At 40.5% G+C, this 25918-nt stretch overlaps 1 protein-coding gene across 3 annotated transcripts in view; it reads left to right on the forward strand.

Moving 5' to 3' along the window:
* Positions 1-25918, forward strand: part of STXBP5L (syntaxin binding protein 5L) — a 433225-nt gene that overhangs the window by 358102 nt on the left and 49205 nt on the right. For 2 of the 3 annotated variants that reach the window (XM_077807339.1, XM_077807340.1), the window contains one exon: positions 1128-1193. In XM_077807339.1, coding sequence (XP_077663465.1) covers positions 1128-1193 — 66 coding nt within the window. Of the gene's footprint in view, positions 1-1127; positions 1194-15863; positions 15915-25918 lie in introns of all 3 variants that reach the window. The other variant, XM_077807341.1, reaches the window with a different exon arrangement.

Below are 25918 nucleotides of genomic sequence, written 5' to 3' on the forward strand. Positions count from 1 at the left end.
TCTTACAAAAATGACCAAGTCAGACATGAACACATTTTCAAAAACGGTATCTGATTCTGAGCCTGCAGTTTTGTAGCTCCAAGCAGGTGCAAACAATATAGTTTATAGGCTTCATATAAAATCAGGTGCCTATGTTTGATCATACTTCCATGATTAATTGGATACAGAGTTGCTTGAAAGTGAAAAGTTAGAGGCAGTGCTCAGGGTCTTTGATCCTAAACACTAAGATCTTGATAGTGATATTCCCCTGTGCAAGAGTTGGACATAATTGTAGTCCTAGCACTACTAGGTTGATTTAGGTTGAATTTTTTTTAAAATTCTCCCTTTGTTATTCTAGCACTGGAATAACTCCACCAGTGATAGCAGCTGTGGAAGACAAGTCACTGTATTTTTGGCTCTGTGTATATCCCTGTTCCGAGCAGATCTAGATTATGTGGTAGTAAAAACGCCAGCAGCCAGACCACGCTAGCATTCCCACTGTTAACACCAGCGGGGCCAGATATGGTGAGAAATTTTACAGCAAATCTTGAGTGTAGACAGCTTTCTATAGAGTAGGGCCTCAGATGGGGGGAGTCCATAGCCCTGTGCAAATGGGAGTGAATGTGGTGTTGCAAGAGGCCCCAACGGGAAGTCGTAATTCTGCATTGTCCACACTGCAGTGTGTGGTTTACTATCACAACCAAATCCCTAAACAGTGTCCATGTGTGTTTAAAACAAATGTATAAACTATCTTGCATCATAAACATTCACTGTTACTTTCAGATAGCATTACCATCATCTTTACATTTATTTCTCAATATTAACTATCATGTGTGAATAAATCTAAAGAACCTGATATTTAAATGATTGGGCTCTTTTTTGTTTTTTCACCCCTACTCAATTTCCTCTTCTTTCTGTGTCACTATTTTTTTCCCACCTGAGTATTTTTTTTCTTTCCGCAGAAGTTGAAAATATGCAGAATTATTTTCATATCAATTTGACAAGAATGAGTAGGGCTGAGTCATACCACAGCCATTTAACTTTCAAGCTTTATTTACATGGTCTCATTTATTATGTGAAGTCAGCCAAGAAAGTTGAAGTGCACCCTGCTAGATTTTAACTTAACTTTTTAACTCAATTTTTTTCAGGCCTGACTGAACTCACTGACAGTCCAGTTTCCCTGGAGCTAGAGCGTTGCAAGTCTCCCACTTCAGGTAAAGGTGATTGGTATCTCTTCCTGCTATCTGTATGAGCCATTCATGTCATGCATTTCTGTGTTTCATTAATCCCTTGGAAGTGAAGTACATAGTCATTTACATTTGTAAACAGAAGATTTTGTTTAGAGCGGAGAGCTTGCTACATATCAAGGCATGATGCTAAGACAGTACATTTAAATTAAAGAAAAGGTAAATTGAGGATGGTGTGTGGTGGGGGAAAGAGGGATGAAATCATTTGAACTGACAGTTTCTTGAAGGACAATATTCCTGTATTTCACATTGACTCTCTCAATTTTTTTGTTAGAGAATAATTCTTCAGATCATTAGAGAGGGCTTTCTAACTGGCCTTTTTAAGTGATGTTTTCAAAATAGGGTGACTCTGTGGGTTTTTTTATTATATAATAATTTGAAATGTTGTGATGTGGCGATGGTAAATTTTAACTCTTGGAAGTCGCTGATGTCTAAAGAGCTTCTAGAATTTTGTTATAGAAACATATCAAAGAAAACTCAATCACACCAGCCTCCATCTCTGAAAACCACGGGTTGTCTACCATCACTAATAGAAATTAGTGGCAAAATTGGCCTGGAAGTAGGAGTGTCACAGTTCAGAGCAATTTCCCCTCGGTGGTTCAGCAAGGGCACTCACTTTCAGCTTCGTGCTCCCCAGCCATTGCCTTTCTGTGTGGAGTCCTGCATCTCTCTTCCTTTTGACTGAGGTATTGCTAGGCTGCTCCATTCCCTGCTTTCCATGTGTCTTTCCCAGCATAGACATGTTGCCCAATAACACCTGCTTACTTGCTTTCAGAAACAATTAGCAGGTGCAACTGGTTCAGTTCTAAATACCACACAGTTCTTTCTATACAAGGCTATTTTAGTCTTAAGGTAAAAGCGTTACAGAGAAAATGGTAAAAACAAGAAAAGGACCTACGCACATGCTAATAAGTTTACCAGAGTTAACCCCAATCCTAATGGATTCTAGCAGGCTCAGTCCTTCCGACTGGCCCTGAGCCAGTTTAAAACCAGGCTATTTATCCAAAACCTCTTTCTATATCTGAGAGTCCCTGGAGAATCCAGTTTGAACTAGTATATACGTACCTTTCCAAGGGGGTGGCTTCTCTGAAGATGTTACAACCTGAGTGAATTTGCCTAATCACCTCCTGCTTTTCTCCTGTTTACCCTTCCCATGGAAATATGAACAATTCCACAGTAACACATACATAATTGCATTTTTAAATCAGTGAACTCCAAAGACATTGAAACTAATTCAATAAGGTTTAACTTAATTCAGTAAAATTCATTCAGGATATTGCTTTTAATTGTAAGTCTGTCAAGCAAGTTCAGCTCTTTCCCTAGGAACTTCTTTTGTAATTGTCTAGTCAGTGTTGATCTGTCCCAGCATGGGCTCACTGTCTTAAAGGAGCATTGCCTAGCACTGTCTTCTAATAGCTGGTCCTTTAAATTTGGTGGAGAGAAGCAGCTACAGCCCTAAGGTGGCCATTTTGCCTCTGGGGCTGCAAACAGCAATTCCTTTCCATCCATCTGGTAAGTATTTTTAGCTACTATCCTATTTTCTCTTTCTCTTATTCATGAGGAGGTAAACATCCACAAACATGCTCTTCAAATCTTCAGCCTTTGGCTCCCATATTTTATTAAACTTTAAAGGGACGTGGTCACTCCAAATCTGGCCCAGCAATTAGTATGTTACAAAACCTAAGACCAATATAAAAGTTTAAATGGCATTTTTAAAACTGCAACAGAATTAGTTATTTTAAAAAAAGAAACAGTCTCTGTAGTATTTTTAACTTAAACTTTGCAGATCTGAAAACATGAAAGTGAAACTGGATAGAACAGTATTGTCAGCCCCCAGAAATTAAAATCACGAGTTAGGCCCCCCCAAACTAGAGAAATTGGCTTAAAAATAACAAATTTGGGACTCTTTTTATTTACCTTCTGTTTTTTGAGCCAGTGGGGTTTGCATTTTCAAACTTTTCTCTTCAGCCATTGAGGCTAGAAATTTACTTTCTCTTTTCAATATTAAATGAGATTCTCACGTAGGCCTCAACCTTGCAAATACTTACGCATGTGCTTAACTCTTGTAGGGATGAGGTGCCATTGGGACTACTTATGGTAGTAAAGTTAAGTGCATTTTTTTCTAATGCTGTCCAAAACTATCTGCTTTAGATCAGTTGATTTGCAGTTATTTTGCACTGGAGCTTACATTTGTTCCACTGTTTGTCTTTTTGGAAAGCAGTAGTCAGGGCAAACCATGACTTTTTTTATGCATGTTACCTATCTTAGTTCTTCTAAGCACACCAATATTTATTGTATTTATGTCTTTGAAATGTAAAACTTAGTCACCAGCTGAAATTTTATTGGCAGTGGCTGTCATTCAAAAATACCTCTGGTTTAAAGTAAAATGTTTTTTTCATATGAGCCTATTTAATATGTCAGAAAGGGTAGTGGATTTGCAAAATGCAAAGATGGTTCAATTTCAGTATATCAGCTGCAGAAGTGGGCAAGTCTGGGGCCCCTCACACTTGGAGTAACTAAACTATGAAAATGGGATTTCCAGGGAATTTATGAGTGGAAATCTGCAAGAACCGCTGAGAAGCTTAATGTAGTCTCAGGGCTTCAATAACCCTTGTAATTATTGGTCCTTGCTTTTCTTGAGGAGATGATTGGTAAATCTGCGTTGTTATGGATTCACTAACCACAATCCCGCTAGTCCCCCTTTGATCCCCACAGCATTCATTTGACGTGGCACACAAGGAGCCCATGGAACTAGGCTCCATAGCAGTCTCTGCACAGTCCTCTCCACAGAAGAGGCAGTAGGACTTGGTCCGCCACAAATACATCAGAATCAGAAAGTAGATTCAGAGGGCCAGAGTCACTTTCACTGATGCAAGAGGGTGCAAATTTCTCTTCTTGGGCATAGTGAACGACTCCCAGTTTCACCTCCAGAACAAAACATGTGGCTGGATTCTGTCAAGAATCCAGGGTCCTTTCAGTTGCAGCCAGGCCTCCATAAGAACTCTCCTGATGGGGGCTGCTTGGATAAATCACATATCCTGCCATGCCCGACTCCTGGTTTGATCCTATCCAGTGCTTTGGCTGCAATGGCAAACTCCAGGTTCCCCTGAAAAATGGTACTTGCAGCATCAAACCTGCTCCTTGTGGATTTTGTACTTCTGCCCCTTGGTACTAATAGTGTAACATCAGGACTATTAAATATAGTTTAACCCAGGAACACTCAAGAATTCCATACAATTATTTGTTTAAACTCCTATTTTTCCACCATTTGTCATTTGTCACCGATGACTCTACTTGTAGAGCCTGTGCTGTGAATATGAGAACCCTGAGTTAACGATGCAGCTCTGACAGAATACTCCTTATTTTATACATGATGACAGGTTTCAGAGTAACAGCCGTGTTAGTCTGTATTCGCAAAAAGAAAAGAAGTACTTGTGGCACCTTAGAGACTAACCAATTTATTTGAGCATGAGCTTTCGTGAGCTACAGCTCACTTCATCGGATGCATACCGTGGAAACTGCAGAAGACGTTATATACACAGAGACCATGAAACAATACCTCCTCCCACCCCACTCTCCTGCTGGTAATAGCTTATCTAAAGTGATCATCAAGTTGGGCCATTTCCAGCACAAATCCAGGTTTTCTCACCCTCTGCCCCCCCCCCCCCCCCCCCACAAACTCACTCTCCTGCTGGTAATAGCTCATCCAAAGTGACCACTCTCCCTACAATGTGCATGATAATCAAGGTGGGCCATTTCCAGCACAAATCCAGGTTTTCTCACCCCCCGCCCCCCACACACACACACAAACTCACTCTCCTGCTGGCAATAGCTCATCCAAACTGACCACTCTCCTTACAATGTGCATGATAATCAAGGTGGGCCATTTCCAGCATAAATCCAAGTTTAACCAGAATGTCGGGGGGGGGGTAGAAAAAAACAAGGGGAAATAGGCTACCTTGCATAATGACTTAGCCACTCCCAGTCTCTATTTAAGCCTAAATTAATAGTTGCAGCTCTGACAGAATTTGCAAATGAATTCCAATTCAGCAGTTTCTCACTGGAGTCTGGATTTGAAGTTTTTTTGTTTTAAGATAGCGACCTTCATGTCTGTGATTGCGTGACCAGAGAGATTGAAGTGTTCTCCGACTGGTTTATGAATGTTATAATTCTTGACATCTGATTTGTGTCCATTTATTCTTTTATGTAGAGATTGTCCAGTTTGACCAATGTACATGGCAGAGGGGCATTGCTGGCACATGATGGCATATATCACATTGGTGGATGTGCAGGTGAACGAGCCTCTGATAGTGTGGCTGATGTTATTAGGCCCTTTGATGGTGTCCCCTGAATAGATATGTGGGCACAGTTGGCAACGGGCTTTGTTGCAAGGATAGGTTCCTGGGTTAGCGGTTCTGTTGTGTGGTATGTGGTTGTTGGTGAGTATTTGCTTCAGGTTGCGGGGCTGTCTGTAGGCAAGGACTGGCCTGTCTCCCAAGGTTTGTGAGAGTGTTGGGTCATCCTTCAGGATAGGTTGTAGATCCTTAATAATGCGTTGGAGGGGTTTTAGTTGGGGGCTGAAGGTGACGGCTAGAGGCGTTCTGTTATTTTCTTTGTTAGGCCTGTCCTGTAGTAGGTGACTTCTGGGAACTCTTCTGGCTCTATCAATCTGTTTCTTCACTTCCGCAGGTGGGTATTGTAGTTGTAAGAATGCTTGATAGAGATCTTGTAGGTGTTTGTCTCTGTCTGAGGGGTTGGAGCAAATGCGGTTGTATCGCAGAGCTTGGCTGTAGACGATGGATCGTGTGGTGTGGTCAGAGTGAAAGCTGGAGGCATGTAGGTAGGAATAGCGGTCAGTAGGTTTCCAGTATAGGGTGGTGTTTATGTGACCATTGTTTATTAGCACTGTAGTGTCCAAGAAGTGGATCTCTTGTGTGGACTGGACCAGGCTGAGGTTCATGGTGGGATGGAAATTGTTGAAATCATGGTGGAATTCCTCAAGGGCTTCTTTTCCATGGGTCCAGATGATGAAGATGTCATCAATATAGCGCAAGTAGAGTAGGGGCGTTAGGGGATGAGAGCTGAGGAAGCGTTGTTCTAAGTCAGCCATAAAAATGTTGGCATACTGTGGGGCCATGCGGGTACTCATAGCAGTGCCGCTGATCTGAAGGTATACATTGTCCCCAAATGTGAAATAGTTATGGGTAAGGACAAAGTCACAAAGTTCAGCCACAAGTTAGCCATGACATTATCGGGGATAGTGTTCCTGACGGCTTGTAGTCCATCTTTGTGTGGAATGTTGATGTAGAGGGCTTCTACATCCATAGTGGCCAAGATGGTGTTATCAGGAAGATCACCGATGGATTGTAGTTTCCTCAGGAAGTCAGTGGTGTCTCGAAGGTAGCTGGGAGTGCTGGTAGCGTAGGGCCTGAGGAGGGAGTCTACATAGCCAGACAATCGTGCTGTCAGGGTGCCAATGCCTGAGATGATGGGGCGTCCAGGATTTCCAGGTTTATGGATCTTGGGTAGTAGATAGAATATCCCAGGTTGGGGTTCCAGGGGTGTGTCTGTGCGGATTTGATCTTGTGCTTTTTCAGGAAGTTTCTTGAGCAAATGCTGTAGTTGCTTTTGGTAACTCTCAGTGGGATCATAGGGTAATGGCTTGTAGAAAGTGGTGTTGGAGAGCTGCCGAGCAGCCTCTTGTTCATACTCCGACCTATTCATGATGACAACAGCACCTCCTTTGTCAGCCTTTTTGATTATGATGTCAGAGTTGTTTCTGAGGCTGTGGATGGCATTGTGTTCTGCACGGCTGAGGTTATGGGGCAAGTGATGCTGCTTTTCCACAATTTCAGCCCGTGCACGTCGGCGGAAGCAGTCTATGTAGAAGTCCAGTCTGCTGTTTCGACCTTCAGGAGGAGTCCACCTAGAATCCTTCTTTTTGTAATGTTGGTAGGGAGGCCTCTGTGGATTAGAATGTTGTTCAGAGGTATTTTGGAAATATTCCTTGAGTCGTAGATGTTGAAAATAGGATTCTAGGTCACCACAGAACTGTATCATGTTCGTGGGGGTGGAGGGGCAGAAGGAGAGGCCCCGAGATAAGACAGCTGCTTCTGCTGGGCTGAGAGTATAGTTGGATAGGTTAACAATATTGCTGGGTGGGTTGAGGGAACCATTGCTGTGGCCCCTTTTAGCATGTAGTAGTTTAGAAAGTTTAGTGTCCTTTTTCTTTTGTAGAGAAGCAAAGTATGCGTTGTAAATGGCTTCTCTAGTTTTAGTAAAATCCAGCCAAGAGGAAGTTTGTGTGGAAGGTTGGTTTTTTATGAGAGTATCCATTTTTGAGAGCTCATTCTTAATCTTTCCCTGTTTGCTGTAGAGGATGTTGATCAGGTGATTCCGCAGTTTCTTTGAGAGCGTGTGGCACAAGCTGTCAGCATAGTCTGTGTGGTATGTAGATTGTAATGGATTTGTAATGGATTTGTGTGTGTATGGGGGTGGGGGGGGGTGAGAAAACCTGTATTTGTGCTGGAAATGGCCCACCTTGATTATCATGCACGTTGTAGGGAGAGTGGTCGCTTTGGATGAGCTATTACCAGCAGGAGAGTGAGTTTGTGTGTGTGGTTTTTGGAGGGGAGTGGGAGGGTGAGAAAACCTGGATTTGTGCTGGAAATGGCCCACCTTGATTATCATACACATTTTAAAGAGAGCGGTCACTTTGGATGGGCTATTACCAGCAGGAGAGTGAGTTTGTGTGTGTGGGGGGGGGGGGGCAGAGGGTGAGAAAACCTGGATTTGTGCTGGAAATGGCCCAACTTGATGATCACTTTAGATAAGCTATTACCAGCAGGAGAGTGGGGTGGGAGGAGGTATTGTTTCATGGTCTCTGTGTATATAACGTCTTCTGCAGTTTCCACAGTATGCATCCGATGAAGTGAGCTGTAGCTCACGAAAGCTCATGCTCAAATAAATTGGTTAGTCTCTAAGGTGCCACAAGTACTCCTTTTCTTTATACATGATGACAGTGTCCTAGTTACAGTACAAATCCAACCTGTTCCAGTAGGCAATAATTTAAACCTCTTACATGAGATTATCTTTTGACTTAGCCCTGTTGTATGATTTTAGAGGCCACAGAGATGCAGTGAATAAAACTGGAAAATCAAAAGGCCATCCTGAATACCCTTTGGACTAGAACATAGAATTACATGGCTTGAGGGAAGGATTTCTCAACCTCAGTGTACCACATACTGTCTTTTGAGTAATGGAAAAAAATTCAGGCCCACATTTCGATGGGGTTTGGCAGGAGAGATGGAGAACAGTCTTTTTGCTGGTATGCCCGTGGAATTTGATTAGCATTTAAATGCTAGTGTTGGATTCATGATACTGTAGATAGATGGGAAATGAACTTTATCAAAAAAATTTGGAAAATTCTGTTTGTATGTGGATACCTGGGTTGTGGCAGATTGCACAAAAAGTCTTCTTTTAATGGAAACATGAATTAGTAAAAATTGCAGAATGTAAACAGTTCTCTTTTTAAATGTCTCTCTCACGATGACAGTATGGTTTACCATACAGTGACATTTGATTGATTTATTGCCTGTTTAAAAATCTCAGACAGTGGAAAGAAATATGTTGATTGATGTTTTGAGCTCGCTCTTTGTGGGTGTTATTATGTTGCCTTATTTTAACTCAGGAGTGCAAGATTCATTCTTAGAATGAAGAAAGCCAAATTACATTTTTATTTATCGTCTGTGATTTGGAGTTCAAAAGTTAAGTCTGTATACTACCTTCACTCTGCCGTTGGAACTGTTAGTGCTCAGTATTGCTCTGAAAAACCAGGCTATAAACTCTGAGGCTTCAGATGAAACTTTTATGCCATGAATAAAGTAAACAGGGCTCTGCATGAACCCATACATAACAGATTTTAGGATCAGTGCCTTATTTAGTAAACTTACTATTTTTCACCATACCTCATTAAGGAAAATTGATTCAGGAACTTTTAGGAACAGATATTTCTGTCCCTTGTTTATTTGGCTATATGTACACTAAGTTATAACAGTTAGACATGCAACTGAGAGCACATATACACACACACACACACACACACACACACAGATAATTCAGTAGATAATTGAAATTTACAGATAGGCAAAGTAAAGAAAAATGCTGCTTGGGAACTTAGAGTTCGATTTAAGGATATTTATTTTGTATATTTTGACATGTGATGTTGACAATTTTTGTTTCAGTGGTTATAAAGTTTTAACTTTTTGAATCTCAGTATCTACGATAAATAATTATTGTCTGACCCTCCATATTCTGAATTCCATAATTTTCCACCAGTGTAAACATTTAAATCAATAAAAATCAAATAAAATGCTTAAAAGTAAACATCAATATTAGCCATCAAACTTATAAAAAATTAAAAATCAAATTCTGCCAGGCCTATTTAAGTGTCATCATTAGGTGTGTGAAGGAGCAGAGAAACTGCTACCGTGCATAGCAGGGGTTAAAGAAAACCTGTGGGTTCAGCTAGCCCCACCCTGCTATACCTGCAGCCAATGCCAGGCCTGGGATTTGGCTCAAATTAAAAATAAAACTCATGTGTCAGAGACCAAGCAAAGAAGCTGTCAGAGCAAAAAATAAATATTTTAAAACATTTGAGCACATGAGAACATGAGATTAGAATATAAAATATTTTGTAATTTGATTACAGTTGGCAGCACTAGGCATAACCATTTTTATAGTGTTAGAAGGAACCCCTTGCTAGGTTTAATGGTTATGTTAATCATTCTGAAGTTCGGAATCTTATCCGAGCCTACTTCAATTATCAATATCTGAGTCTGCAAAATTTGACTGGAAATCTAATGACAACAGGCTTTCTTATGAGATTCCAAGTAACAGAAGAGCAGCAGTAGTGATTGCATAGTTGCGGTTATAACTAGCTTTCCAATAAAACTGGTTTTTCAAACCTTTCCACCATACAACCTCAAAAATTTCTTCTGGAAGGAACTTATTTTATGTAAGGGCTTCTCCTGTTGTCTATTTTTTCTTTTCTTTTTTCTTTATTTTTTTAGGAAAGTCTGAGCTTAATTTGACAAGATATTTAAGAACTATGAGTGTTTTGTCACTCCCTGAAACGTCTCTTATATTTTTAACCTGCCAAAATAGCTAGGAGTAGAAAATTCACACATATTTCCCTTTCCAGTCTCACAGGGCATTGTGATAGTTTCTAAACTGGTTTGAGATCAGATGAAATGTGCTATAGATGCACAAGCCAAGATTTTCAAACACAGGTGCCTCATATTTTAGGTTCATCAGTTTATAGTAAGGCAACTAAATAAGTTGCCTGATTTTAAGGTCTGCACAGCCATAAGCTGCAGTTGAGAAAATCAGCAATAAGAATTCAGCTTATTTTGAAAGCTGTTAAATTCTTAGTCTTAGTTATGTCCTTTGGCAGTGAGTTTCACCTGCTAATATTGCATTGAGTAAAAACAATTCCTTTTATCAGTTTTAAATGTTCTGACTTTCAATATCAACAGTTTGGGACAGGGAATGAAGAATGCCATATGCAGTTGAATCTGCAAGGAGAATTTAGCCAATAGGGTTAGACCCCCTAATTTAAGAAACATTCTATAGGAATTTTAATAACTACAGATGATCGAGAACTCTGTTTTACATTTCACTCAAAATATAGCACCTCCAGCAGACTAGAGTTTCACCCCCACCCCACTGTGCTAGGGAATTCATTCAGCACTGAGAGCTTGTCTATGCTACCAGCTGGATCAACGGGCAGTGATCAATCCAGCAAGGGTCGATTTATTGTGTCTAGTATAGATGCGATAAATCGACCGCCGATCATCCTAGTGTCGACTCCAGTACTCCACCTCAACAAGAAGCACAAGGGAAATGGACGGGAGAGCATCTCCCATCGACACACCTCAGTGAAGACACTATGGTAAGTAGATCTAAGTACGTTGACTTCCGTTATGTTATTCACGTAGCTGAAGTTGCATAATTTAGATCGATCCTTCCCTCCGCGCCCCGTAGTGTAGACCAGCTCTGAGTAAGACGGGAGAGTACTACCTAATGAATCACCAATGCCAATTCCATCCAGGTAGAGATAGTCTTTGACCGTGTTTCTGTTGTGAAATCTGACAGAATAACAACACAAAATGTCATGGCTGCAAGCACATCTTTGTCTGCTGAAACCTATAATTTTAAAAGAATAGTTGTATTACTCAGAGTTTATACTAATTCCTTCAAAGCTTAAACCCAATCAGTTTTCTTGCCCTTGTTTCCCCTCTGTACTTTGGTTTCTTGTTGTAGATCTACTCATGAGTGGAGTGTGCTATGGTTAAGTCTCCAGTGTAATCTTCGCACCACAGGAATAGTACCTATAATACTGAAATCGGATATGTTAAAACTATACAGCTGGTATATCAAAACCTAGCTGATGCCAGTAGAGCTGTGCAAATAATTGATTTTTTTGGTTCAGTGGCCAAACTGAATTTTTTTTTTAAAGTTGCTTCAGGTGAAAAGAAAGAAAAGGAAAAAATGTGAATTTTTCAGCAAACCAAAAAAGTAGAGACCTCACATGTCACCCTTTGGCAAATTAATATGCATATACCTGATGCAGGGGTTCCCTGTAAAATCCTATGCACCCACTGTTTCCTCAACCACATACCTGTGCAAGCTCTGACCCAGCCAGCACACTACAATTAAGAGCAGGCACAGCAACATGAGTGGCTAGCTGCCCCAAGTATGTGCCTTACATATCAGATGGGTATATACTTGAGGCAGCTACTCCCTTGTGCCACCACAGTTACACTTCATTTTTAACACACTGGCTCAATAAGAGCTAGCATGGGAATGTCTCCATGAGCTGGGAATTACACTTCCAACTTGAAGTGTACACATACCCAAAGTCTGGTCGTCTTCTCTTTCCTCAGGACCAAAGCAGGCCATGCCAGTGCTGGTGCTTATCGCTGTTCCTACACAAGAGAGGGCTATGCATTCTCTCTCTCTTCCCTTGGGATCTGTAGGAAAGAGTATATGGTGGCAGCCCAAAAACAGGAAGGGTTTTTGAAAGGGAGATATACGTAAACACACTTATAAGCACTCCATATGGTCTCTCTGCAAGCAAAGATTGTTGAGGACCAACTAGTTAAGCACTGGGTATGCTGCTGAACAAATCAACAGAATCTACTCCCAGTGTGTTTCTGAGTCAATACATAAGTAGCAGTGTTCAGATTATTTATCCAAATGTGAATATTACTAATATTTTTGATATTCATAATACTTGATTCTGTTCGCTTCCCCACAGCCCTGTTCTGCTTGTCCTGCATTTGACTGTTGCAGTGTTTAAAATTAAACCACCAAATAAATTGATTTAAGAAATCCTTTGAATTGATGCAGCATGACTTTGAGACTTTAGCATAGAATATAAGACCATCCAAACTATGAAAATAACTACTGTTGGGTAGTGAGTGATACTATTTGGGTCAGCCATATTTTACTGCACTTTTCCCAAATATTTAAATCACCCTTTACCTTGTCTCAGACAATAGCTGTGAAGGAAAACATTTCTCTTTTGAAAAGTGTGAAGCAAACCTATACTGGAGAATGAGACCGATATCAAAGAATTGAACCATATCACATGATGTAGGGGAGTCATTGCTTTATTAGAATGACTGAATATGTTTTAATATAACGCAGATGAACACAGATTCTTAAAGCTTTTTGTTGACAGTCTAGGACTTGACAATTCTAAAAGCAAAAGGGCGATGCTTGGTGTGCACCTTTCATTGTAAGTCAGTGCCACAGCTATTTCATGACAAGGCTGGTGTCTAAACTCTGTGGACAAACAGGAGAGTTGAGATTGTGTGTGGGTGAGGTGAGTTCTTTATTGTTGAGAATCCTGGCAGATTTCTCCACTTTCAGCATAAGAGAAAGGTGAATTAATTACTTCTGATAGTTATTTTCTGAGGGTTTAGTTCCTTGCTTAAATCCACAATTACCCTGTCACTTCACCTTGAGACCTGAAAACTGCCTTGACCTGGTTTCTTCTAGCCCAGGTCATTTGGAACCATTAGTCAGGAAGAAACTGAGAATTAAAGAATGTGCCAAAATATGTATGCCTGTCCCTCTTTCTGTCATGACAAGATTTTTACAGCACTCCTCAACAATGTGGCCCAAGAACGTGAATTGGTATAACAAGATACTAGGCCAAACTTTGCTCTTAGTTACCCTGTGCAACCTCCGATAAAAACAGAGGGAAATGGCACATGAGAGCAGGGAAGCTAAAATGCAGTGGTCAGAGAGGAAAACAACATAGGAGAGAGGAGGAACACAGATGCAGATATTTGATCAGTCTGCCAGTTTTTATAGAATTACATCTTAAAAATTATTCCACGTGTTTCCCCCCCAACTGAAGGGTATGCAGGGTGAAAACATTCTGGTTGTGACTTCCTGCCTATTAGCTAGAGTCAGGGTGTGTGAGTCAATGTACTCCCATTTGCCAGAGGAGCGCAAGTGAATTGAATAACAAGAGGCTGACTTGGCATCTGGAAGTAGGCAATGGTGTGGTGGGTAAGTGAATGTGGCCAGCCAACTTGATTAGTGCCACCAAGAGCTACCAGGTACGTGAATTCTTCACCCTGAATCAGAATCTAACTTGAGTGACCAGATGACCAGAAAATAGCTGAACCTGCGAATGTCACAACCTCCTTTGTGATTTGTTCTTACAGAAACTAATTGAGATGGGTTCAGTTTAACTGTTTGAGGGATTTTCGTTCATTTTTTTTATTAGGCCAAACTCTTCAAACTTGGGTGCATAGACTTAAGTGCCTAAATCCGTAATTAGTCACCTGAATATAAGTAGCCTCATTTTCAAAGTTGCTGAGCACCTGCAACTCTGCAGCTCCTACTAAATTCAGTGAGGTTTGTGGATTATCAGCTTTTCTGAAAACCAGGCCACTTTTGTTCAGGTTCCCAGCTATGTATTTAGGGGACTAACTCTGGGCTAAAGTGGTGCGATAATGGATTTTTTGATTCAATGGCAATTCCAAAAAGTGAAGAAAAAAAATGTTCCATGTCAAATTCATAACAGATTTTTTACAAAATTTTGGTGAATCAGAAAGTCCAAAAAAATTAATTTGGGTCAAATTAAAAGTGTCATTCAACCTGAAATGAAACATTTGTTTTGATTTCAAGCTTTTTTTTTTTTTTTTTTACATTTTTGATATTTTAAAATAAAGTTATAAGAAATTTTTAAGCAAAAAGTTATTTCAAACAAACGTTGAAACATTTAATTTCAAAAATGTTAAAACAAAATGTGTAGACTTTTTTTAGGAAGGTTTGACACAAATAATTCTGTGAAACCTTCGCAAATTTGCAAAATGTTTAAGTGTCACTGAATTTGCATTTTTCTCTGAAAAAAAGATTAACCAAAATTTTTCACCCAGCTCTATTTGAAGATTTTAGAACTAGTGTTTAAAAAGTCACATAAGTGAATTTGGGTGAAGTGTCAGATTGGCTAAGGGACGTAACCACGTACTTACCAGCTCAGCCTCTTTAATCAAAACTTACATGGACTTGAAAGGCAACTGCAGGATGGGGCTCTAAATAATGTAATAAAATAAGATCTCAAAATTTGCTGATTAATATTTAATTGTTCATTTTTATTACCAGGAATATAGGTCTGATTTGAATATAGAAAAGAGTGGCATGCATTTCTGAAAACAAAAATGAATTATGAAATTAAAATAAAAGTTCTGCATTGGAAAAACAATCTTCTAAGTACCCAATAAATGAATTCCTAAGGCATTTTATCCAAATCCAGAATCCCTTTGACTGCTATAAGGCATGCTACATTTGAATTCCTCAGTGGTGCTCATGGCTTAAAATGTTGTTTGTGTTGAAGTGATATTGAAGGGAAAGTTTCTGAACAAAAGCAAAACGAGAGATTCTTAATTTCAACATTTTCCAGGTAATCTCATTAAAGTACACATAATTAAGTTTTCAGCAAATGAAATAAACTGAATATAGTGTTTTGATTTCTAGAAAATATTAAATTTTATCTTAAAGCTGTTGTATTTCATTTCTATGCAACCTGTCCCCTCATCTATAATATGTACAGTAATGTGTGCTGCCTCCATCATATACGCAATAAGCCCTCTCCTTTACGGTTGCTGTCTTAAGGTATGATGTCATCAGAACCCATTGACTCAGTAGCACCCTCTTATTAAATTGATTTCCAGTTATTAAAATACTTGTATGCAGTGCTACATCACCAGCATTTGTAATATTTGCCTTAATCTCATTTGCTTTTTTGGTATGCCAGTCATAGTAAGGTAAGATATTGCAATACACAGCAAAGACTTTGTAAAGGACCATTCACTTCTTTGCAGCTGGAACACTGGCTTCTCCAGTGCTTCTGTCTTCAGATTAAATGAATTTATTTTGCTGAATGATGCTAGGCAAACACCATTTCTGAACACATTTGAACACCATTTCAGCCTTTCTACGCTGATACAAAATGTGCAACATGATTTTAACCAGAAGATGGCATGTTGTTCTCCCTCGTTCCTTTTTCTTTCTTAATTATTAACAACTGCCTTTCTCCTTTTTCTGTTGTTTCAGTTAAAGGATCAAGAAAGTTAAGTCTGCCAACAGATCTTAAGACTGATCTTGGTACGGTAGGCGAAAGCCGACAGTTTTAAGTTTCCTTACATTCATTTGGCAAAACATTTTTACCAACTGATCCATAAGGTAGCACGATAACCTTTGAAGGCTTTGTTTGAAAAGGCTTTCTTAAAAACCACCTATTAACCCATACAGTTCTGTTGGCAGCATTCAGCATTTTGCTTGTTTAACACTCATTTTTCATGTAATTACATTTTGCAAATCATTGCACACTTGAGTGTGTAACTTTTTATAATGAAATGACTTCAGACTTTTGGACAAATTTGAACCATTCTGACTGGTTGTCAGCGATGTTTATCTGTGTCTGTAACAGTGCATGCATGAGTGTATTTTCTAATTGTATATATAAATTCCATTTCATAAGAGTGATGAGACACTTAGGCTTATGTATTTTATAGTGTCTGTTGCACTTCTCAGGTGTCAGGTCAGGTTTCAGCCATTTGTGTCTCAGAATACCATTTGAAACATAGTATAATAAGCTCTTAAATGCACTCCTTGGTGTGTCTTATTCTTCAATTATCTTCTTTAATTATTTTAGTGAAGTGGAACAGTAAATGAGGGGAAAACTTGATCCCAGGGAGCCTAAACCAACATTTAAAAGAGGGCAGATAAACTGAAAATAGTTGGGTCAGATCATGCCATTTTAGACACATACATAGGGCCCTACCAAATTCACGGCCATGAAAAATGTGTCACGGACCATGAAATCTCGTCTCCCCCCATGAAATCTGGTCATTTGTGTGCTTTTACCCTATACTACACAGATTTCATGGGGGAGACCGGCTTTTCTCAAATTGGGGTTCCTGCCCAAAAGGGAGTTGAAGGGGGAGGTGTCACACGGTTATTTTAGGGGGGTTGCAGTGTTGCCACCATTACTTCTGCACTGCCTTCAGAGCTGGGCGGCCAGAGAGTGGCGGCTGTTGGCCAGGCACCCAGCTCTGAAGGGAATGCCCCGCGAACAGCAGCACAGAAGTCAGGGTGGCAATATCATACTATGCCATCCTTACGTCTATGCTCCTGCTGGCAGTGGCTCTCTGCCTTCAGAGCTGGGCTCCCGGCCAGCAGCCGCCGCTCTCCAGCTGCCTAGTTCTGAAGGCAGGGCTGCCACCAGCAGCAGCACAGAAATAAGGGCAGCAGTACCGCAACCCCCCACCCACAATAACCTTGCAAACCTCCCCCCTCCCCCGTCCGCCAACTCCTTTTTGGGTCAGGACCCCTACAATTACAGCACCGTGACATTTCCGATTTAAATAGCTGAAATCATGAAATTTATGATTTTTAAAATCCTATGACTGTGAAATTGACCAAAATGGACAGTGAATTTGGTAGGGCCCTACGCATACATGAAGGGAGCCTTCAGGCATAGATGTCCCTCTTCATGCTTAGGGTGGGCTTAGCATGGCACCATCCCCTTGCCTCTCTCCCTCTTCTGGGGTCTGGTCTGGGGAATGGGAGGAGTCAGGGTGAGCCAAGTTTATTTGGGGTTGACAAGGCTAGCACTTTGGCTCTCAAACTGTAGTAGTGATATATATATATTTATTTTTTTAAAAAAAGTAAAGAAGAGTGACCCTAGCACTTGCTTTCCTGTGACACTAACTTCTGTCCCTAGTAAAATAATGTTGATGTCACTTGATAGTGACTCCTGAAATCTGAATTGAAAAATTAATTTCAATTTTCTTGAATAAAAACACTATTGTATGGATTGAAAACTGGATGACAGAGCATAAACAAACGGTAATGTATGTGATAATGTCTGGCATTGGGAAGATGTGTCTGTTGGGTAGAATAGTAATCAGTGCTAAAACTGTCTTATTAAATATCTGTATCAGTGATCTAGGAAAGAGAATAAAAACAATATTGATGAAATATGCCATTGATACCAAATTGTGCGCAGCTGCAAACACCAGCGAAACCAGAGAAATCACACAAACTGATCTAAAGAGGTAGAAAATAATAGGGTAGAAATAATAATAAAATGTGATTCATTTTAGAAAATGGACCTAATATATCTAGAGAAAATTAATCCAATAATTCAGATTTTAGGGGTCACTATTAAATGTATTACTAAAGTTCAAAAAAACATCTAAAAGCCTAAAAGGATGTATACAGAAAATGGACGGAGGGGTGTGCCACCAAGGAAGTATACATGGGAATAAGCGCGAGCATGTAGGAACAAAATCAGGAAAGCCAAGGCAAATAACGAGTTACAGCTGGCAAGAAATGTTAGAAACAGCAGGAACCGTTCTTCAAATATATCAGACCAAAAAAAGAAAAGAAAAAACAAGGATGGAGTGGGTCCGCTGCTCAATGGAGAAGGTGAGCTGGTAAAAGAAGATGATAGGAAGGCAGAGCTACTCAATGCCTACTTTGTTTCAGCATGTGGCCAGTCAACTAGCGAAGTTACCATTATTCTGCCTGTTGTTCCAGTATTGTCTAGATGTGTGCTCAGTTCTTCTTACATTATTTTATTAGGTATGAAAGTTAGTTTTACAAGACAGTAATTGCCAGGATCACTCTTCTTTCCTTTGTTTGAATATCAGTAATACAGTTTCTTAACTTCCAACTTTTCTAGTGTCTCCCCAGATATGATTTTTTTCAAACATAATTGTCAGGATTTCAGTAAATTTATTAGCTGATTCTCTTCATATCTTAGGATGCGTGTAATCTTTATTAATAGCTATAGTTTCTGTGTATTCCTTACCTACTCTTTATTAATAATTATTAATAGCTTTCCAAGTTCCTCAACCTTTTATAATGACGGGACTCTATTTTTTTCTCACCTCCCCTTGAGGAACAATGCATCTGTTTACCGGTGCATGTCTCCTGGTGAGAGAAATTTGAGTGGACAAAGTGATACAGTGCCAAAAAAGGCCAATGTAGTTTTGGACTTCAAGCACAGATGCCTCAAGTCATAGATCAGAGAGCTAATAACTCCCTTCCCTACAGCTGTCTTGCAACCACATGTAGAATATTAATTCTATTGTTGGCTTTACCAGGAAAATGTTAACAAATTGGAAGAAACTTAGTGAATAACAACATAAAAGATTAGGGGGTGGGAAAAACTGATTGGCAAGATTGAAAGAGCTAAATAAATTCAGCTTGGCTCAGTGACCACAAAGGGTGTGGGAGGCATGATAATGATCTAAAAATATACAATATGATGTGATGGTCTGGAACCTCTCTTGCTTGGAACATTTAAAACTACGCTGTATTTAAAGCTAGATCCACAAAGGGATTCATTCTGTGCCTAACTGTCATTCTAGGCCCCTAAATCCAAAATATGGCAATCAATACAGTAACTCCTCACTTAAAGTCGTCCCGGTTAATGTCGTTTCATTATTACGTTGTTGATCAATTAGAGAACATGCTCGTTTAAAGTTGCACAGTGCTCCCTTATAACGTTGTTTGGCAGCCGCCTGCTTTGTCCGCTGCTTGCAGGAAGAGCAGCCCGTTGCAGCGAGCTGGTGGGGGCTTGGAACCAGGGTGGACCGGCAGCCCCCCATCAGCCCTCTGCTCCACTAAATTCCCTGTGCAGCAGCCGCCCAGCAAGCTATGAATTGCCGGCAGTTCAGCTGTCCCTCCCCCCACTGCCATGTGCTGCTCCTGCCCTCTGCCTTGGAGCTGCTCCCGGGAGCCTCCTGCTTGCTGTGCAAGTGTGGGGGAGGGAAAGAGGGATGCTAATGTCAGGGTGCCCCGCTCCTGCCCCCACATCTCCAGAGAGCAGGAGGGGGATGGCACGACAGGGCTCAGGACTGCTGTCTCAACTTGCTGATCTACTTAAAAAGGCAATGTACTTAGAATGGGGTTAGCGTACTTAAAGGAGCAATGCGCGTCCTTCTCTCTCTGCCATGCTGTCTCCCCTCCCTCCATTGGTGCTACCTTGTAGAGTGTGAGGCTACATTAACAACAATGTATTAACCCTTGAGGGCTCAGCCAAGTGCTAGTTCATCATTTAGCATTAAGGCAGCCCCTGGGAAATATTCCACCCTCTGACTTCACCACCTCAGCCAAGCTTCACAATCATCATTGCTGTGTACAGTATTCAATTGTTTGTTTAAAACTTATACTGTGTATATGTGTGTGTCTGTGTCTGTGTATGTATGTATGTGTGTATATATATATATATATAAAATATTAGTCCTTTGTCTGGCGAAAAAAAATTCCCTGGAACCTAACCCCCCTATTTACATTAATTCTTATGGGGAAATTGGATTTGCTTAACAATGTTTCACTTAAAGTAGCATTTTTCAGGAACATAACTACAAGGTTAAGCGAGGAGTTGCTGTATCATGTTTTCTAAATGCTCTCCCCTTATATGCCATCTATACAGATGGCCTTGGTGTATAGATAACTTGTTACAAATAAAGTTCAGGTACACTGAAGTCAGTGTTTGAGTGATAGTCATTCCATGCTAAGATTGATCAGTTGCAGCATGGAGAATTTTTTAAAATCCTGTGCTATGGCTGTGGCAGAGGGGAAGAAAGTTTTCTTCCCTTTCACCTTAGCATCCATGAAACTGTACTGGGTTGTGGGTAGCTTGGTAAATCTAGTCTACCACTCTTTGGAAGAAAGCATAAGATTTTCTCACTGTGAGGAGTTAAGTTTAGAAAATAAGATCTCACAGGTCAAATGCCACATCATCTGAATTTCAGCCACTTTTGCTCCCAGAGGTTCTGGCTGTGCTGGCCTAGCTTAGTTTACTATCTACTATCTGGTTGTTACCCATGCCCCTAATAGCTAGTAAATTCCAGCAGAGAGGTACTGAGTACATTGTTGACTGTGATCATTAATGCCTTTCTTAGGGTGGACAGAGAGGCAGTATGTACGAGACGAGGAGTTGTAAGGCCCTTGCTCAAGAAACCATCTCTTGAAGTTGATGGTCTCACTAACTATTATCTTGTCTCTATCCTAGCTTTTTGGGACAAGGTTATTGAGACATTGTGGTAAGGCATCCCCATCATCACCTGGGGGCTTCTGATCTCTCTGATCCCCAATAATACAGTTGTTGGAATGGCCTAGGGAACTTTTACTGTGAAAATTTAGGTGCTGACTGACTTTATGTGCTGACAGGGTTAGGTGGCAACCACATGGGCGTTTCATGGACTGCAGTCGGGCCTAAAAGTGGGATTTGGGCACCTAAATCTGAGGTAAAGTGCCTAAGTCCCTTTGTGGATCTGGGCTTAAATACAGAAATTGAATGTCTTAGATAACAACACACCAGTTATGCTGTTAGGAGTATCTCTTTTCTCCCCATGGATTAGCAGTGCTTAATTTGTAATGAAAGAGCTGCCTGGGCTCAAGCAATTTTTATACATTCATAACTGATGCAGCAAGCTCAGAGGTGCCAGGGCTATGAAATGCCAAGCTTAGAGGTGCCGGGGCTCAGCCCTGGCAAGCTCTGGCACAAATTAAGCACTGCTGATCAGTTGCTAGAGCCTAAGTCCACAGTATCTGAGGTGCATCTGTAACCCACACATCATCCTCGGTGTGGTGTTCTGTCCCCTCTAGTGGCACTGAGACCACTTAGAGGTTAATGAGTCTGCTCTACAGCCTTAGCTAAGAGCCATATGGCTTTTAGCTCATGCAGTAGAGGCTCAGGCCCTGAGTTCCCAGTTTTGATCCTGCCCACCGATAACTGGGATCTGTTGGCGTTACCTATATGAAATTGTAGCTGTTGTTCATTTGCATAACAGCCTTTATGCTTCTTTGTGATTTTTCTTAAGATTGCAACTAAATTAATTAGTATCTCTGGACGATTTGTTACACCATGGAACTTTGAGTTGGCTTTCAGATTTTATGGAATTTTTAAGGAAGTACTAGACCAAGTCATTAAAGTAGCAGGAAATAAATGCTTTTCTCTTAAAAAAACATATCAAATACTTCTCTTTTTTGGTTATGTAAAAGAACAAAAAGGGACAACTAAGATCTCACATATGGTCCAAACTAGGACATAAATTTCTTGCTCAGCATACTTTTTAATCCTCACATAACAGTGACAAGTTTTCCCAGTTAAAGTGAAACAATTTAGAGAACGTCCATCTTACGCCCAACTCTTACCTCATTCAACAAGAGAGAAAACTGTTACTTCCCTGAAAATGGCTTCTGATCATGAGACAGGTTCTTCTTGTAACCTACAGTGGATAAATGGACAGAATGTGCCTTACCTCCCAGAATAATAGTCTTTGCCTCTATATAAGGAAAAATAGACCAATTCCATTCTTTCACATTTATATTCAATGAGAGCCTTTCAACTGGACCTTGCCAAAAGTGTCAAGATCCCCAAGAAATGAAATATGAGGGAACAAGAACAATTTTATCTCTCAAAGGGTGAAACTAGTTTACAAATAGTATATAAAAATGACCTGATTCTACCCAGCCTTGCCCCTTGTCAATTAACTACTCATCTTGCTCTTATCTTATGCTGCCCCCATCTGTTGGTTGTATCAAGATGATGTCTGTCCTCATCTACTTATATTGTAAGCTCGTTTGGGGAGGGAACATCTTTTTCTCGTGTATTTGTGTACAGTTCCTAACACAATGGGGGCCTCAATCCTGATTGGAGTTTCTAGGTGCTACTGTAATATATAAATAATTCATCGTAATGATTGGGATATCATTTAGACCTTTCAAAGTAGGGTGGTGTAGAATGCCACCAAATTAGAATTCTTAGCTCACATTGATGATAGTATTTATATTTAGTTCACACTCACTGTGCACAGTTATGAATAACTACATTAAGTGCTAAGTAGTTGAAAATCAGGCTCAAAGTGTTCAAGAATCAATCTGTGAAGACAATTCTCCTGATGTGGAGCCCAGAGAATCATCCATTACTTTACTTTGAAAGTTGGGTCATCAAAGAACTATCACAGGAGTTACTTTATATACCCCTCTTTTTGAAAATGTAGTGTCTGTGAAATCTGTCTTTAATAAAACAGCTCTTTTTGTATACCCATAATTTGTTCAAGGGTTGGAAAGAAATAACAAGTCTTCCTTCTAACCAGCCATATTTAATTTTTCATAAACATAGGATGATATTAAAAACATCCACAGACTTTTTTCCAAAGTTTTATTCATACAATAGTTTCACCCTAACAAACCATGCTGATTGCCCTTTAAGTTCACATGAATAATAGAAATGTGGGGCTGGCAGGGACTCAAGAGGTCATCAAGTCTAGCCCCCTGTGTTGAGGCAAGACCACGTAAATCTAAACCATTCCTGACGTGTTTGTCCAACCTGTTCCCTCCAATGAAGGGGATTCCACAACCTCTCTTGGAAGCCTGTTCCAGTGCTTAACTACTGATGTAATTAGAAAGCTTTTCCTAATAGCTAATGTAAATCTCCCTTGTTGCAGAATAACACATTACTTCTTGTCCTACCTTCAGTGGACATGGAGAACAATTGATCACTGTCCTCTGTCTAACAAGCTTCACATATTTGAAGACTGTTATTAGGTTCCCCCTTAGTCTGCTTTCCTCCCCCTGCTGCAGGACACTCTGAGACTGGGCAGCAACCCCAGAGGTTCCTGCAGCTTGAGGAGGCTTGTGGAGTTGTGTCTGATCTTCCCTGTGCTGCTGGAACTGCCCCAGCAAAGGGGGCACTTAGCTCTGGTTGGGCGGGGGAGGGACAGTCCAGCTTTAAAGGCAGTACAGAAGTGAGGGTGGCAATCCCATGACCCCCCTACAACAGGTTTGTGACCCCCACAGAATCCTCTTTTGAGTTGGGACCCCCACGTTTACAACACTGTGAAATTTCAGATTTAAACATCTGAAAACATGAAATTTACCAGTTTTCAAATCCTATGGCCGTGAAATTGACCATAATGGACTGTGAATTTGGTACGGCCCTAAGTATAAGCATACTCTCAACTCCATTATCCAAGTCATTAATGAAAATATTTAATAGTAACAGACCCAAGTCTGACCCCTGTGAGATCCCACTAGGTAAGCCCTGCAATTTGACAATGAGCCATAAATAATTACTCTTTGAGCTTGGTCTTTCAACCAGTTGTGCACCCATCTTATAGTAATTTTATCTAGACCACATTTCCCTAGTTTGCTTATGCAAATGTCATGTGAGACTGCATCCGAAGCATGACTAAAATCAAGATCTATCACATCTTCCCAGCTATTCACTAGGCCAGTAACCTTGTCAAAGAAGGAAATTAGTATCTTTTCAGGTATAGAAGTTAGGCTGACTGATCTATAAGTCCCAAGGTCATCTTTATTCCCCCTTTTAAAGGTAGGTACTGTGTTTGCCCTTCTCCAGATCTCTGGGACTTCACCCGTCCTCTATGACTTCTTGTAGTCCTGTTCAGGAAAAACGGTTGATTTCAACTGGAGTGTACCTCATGACTTTTCAGACCATAGGAAAAGCTCCCCAAAATTTGAGGCCACTTTTGAAAATTTGGGTTTACATGTCTAGGCCATGGTTTTCCAGAATGGCAGTGGCATTGTTAAGAATAGAAACCCAGGATCCTGATGTTCAGTTCTCTCTCCATTTGCTTGGCAGCTTTTCCTTTCCCAGAAAACTGGCCATAAAATTTTTGGCCTATTCATTCAGACATGCACAGATATATATTATGCACAGTCCACAGTAATGTCCCTTCCTCCAGAATGGCAAGCTAGCCACTATTCACATCTCAGAATGAGGACCTCTCCATGAGAGAAATAAGAGAAACATTTTCAGTGCCTTCTAGTCTGGTACCAGTCACAAATATGATAGCACCAATTTTCTTCCAAATGAGAATAAAGAAGGTTGATATATACCTGTCAGACAATTTAGAAAGAGGTTTTATGCTTTAGCAGAAATTTGTGAGCATCCTGTCAGTGAGTAAATGGCACACAAAAAATAGGCTAAGACTGTGAGATGTAAATTAGACCTGTAGATCATCATAGCACAAAATAAGTTATGTGCCGTATGATCTTTTTTAATGACAGGAATTATGCCAGCAAAGAGCAATATTCTGACCTGAAAAGCTTCACTATAAATGTACATATTTGATGCTTTATTATTTTTGAAACATATGGATGATCTATGTAAACAAGAAGAATTTAGTTAAAGGAAAAGAGAAGCTGAGTTGAAATGTCTGTGACAGGAATACAGTGTTTTGTACAATTGCTACGTTTATTTGTTCATTCTCCTAGGCACCAAAATCCTATTTTTCTCATGAAATGAAAATGATTTCCCAGTTTATAATTTTGATATCATCATAGAATCATAGAATCATAGAATATCAGGGTTGGAAGGGACCCCTGAAGGTCATCTAGTCCAACCCCCTGCTCGAAGCAGGACCAATTCCCAGTTAAATCATCCCAGCCAGGGCTTTGTCAAGCCTGACCTTAAAAACTTCCAAGGAAGGAGATTCCACCACCTCCCTAGGCAACGCATTCCAGTGTTTCACCACCCTCTTAGTGAAAAAGTTTTTCCTAATATCCAATCTAAACCTCCCCCACTGCAACTTGAGACCATTACTCCTTGTTCTGTCATCTGCTACCATTGAGAACAGTCTAGAGCCATCCTCTTTGGAACCCCCTTTCAGGTAGTTGAAAGCAGCTATCAAATCCCCCCTCATTCTTCTCTTCTGCAGGCTAAACAATCCCAGCTCCCTCAGCCTCTCCTCATAAGTCACGTGTTCTAGACCCCTTATCATTTTTGTTGCCCTTCGCTGGACTCTCTCCAATTTATCCACATCCTTCTTGTAGTGTGGGGCCCAAAACTGGACACAGTACTCCAGATGAGGCCTCACCAATGTCGAATAGAGGGGGACGATCACGTCCCTCGATCTGCTCGCTATGCCCCTACTTATACATCCCAAAATGCCATTGGCCTTCTTGGCAACAAGGGCACACTGCTGACTCATATCCAGCTTCTCGTCCACTGTCACCCCTAGGTCCTTTTCCGCAGAACTGCTGCCTAGCCATTCGGTCCCTAGTCTGTAGCGGTGCATTGGATTCTTCCGTCCTAAGTGCAGGACCCTGCACTTATCCTTATT

Source organism: Eretmochelys imbricata, chromosome 1 (assembly GCF_965152235.1).
Source record: "Eretmochelys imbricata isolate rEreImb1 chromosome 1, rEreImb1.hap1, whole genome shotgun sequence".
NCBI classification, from domain to species: domain Eukaryota; kingdom Metazoa; phylum Chordata; order Testudines; family Cheloniidae; genus Eretmochelys; species Eretmochelys imbricata.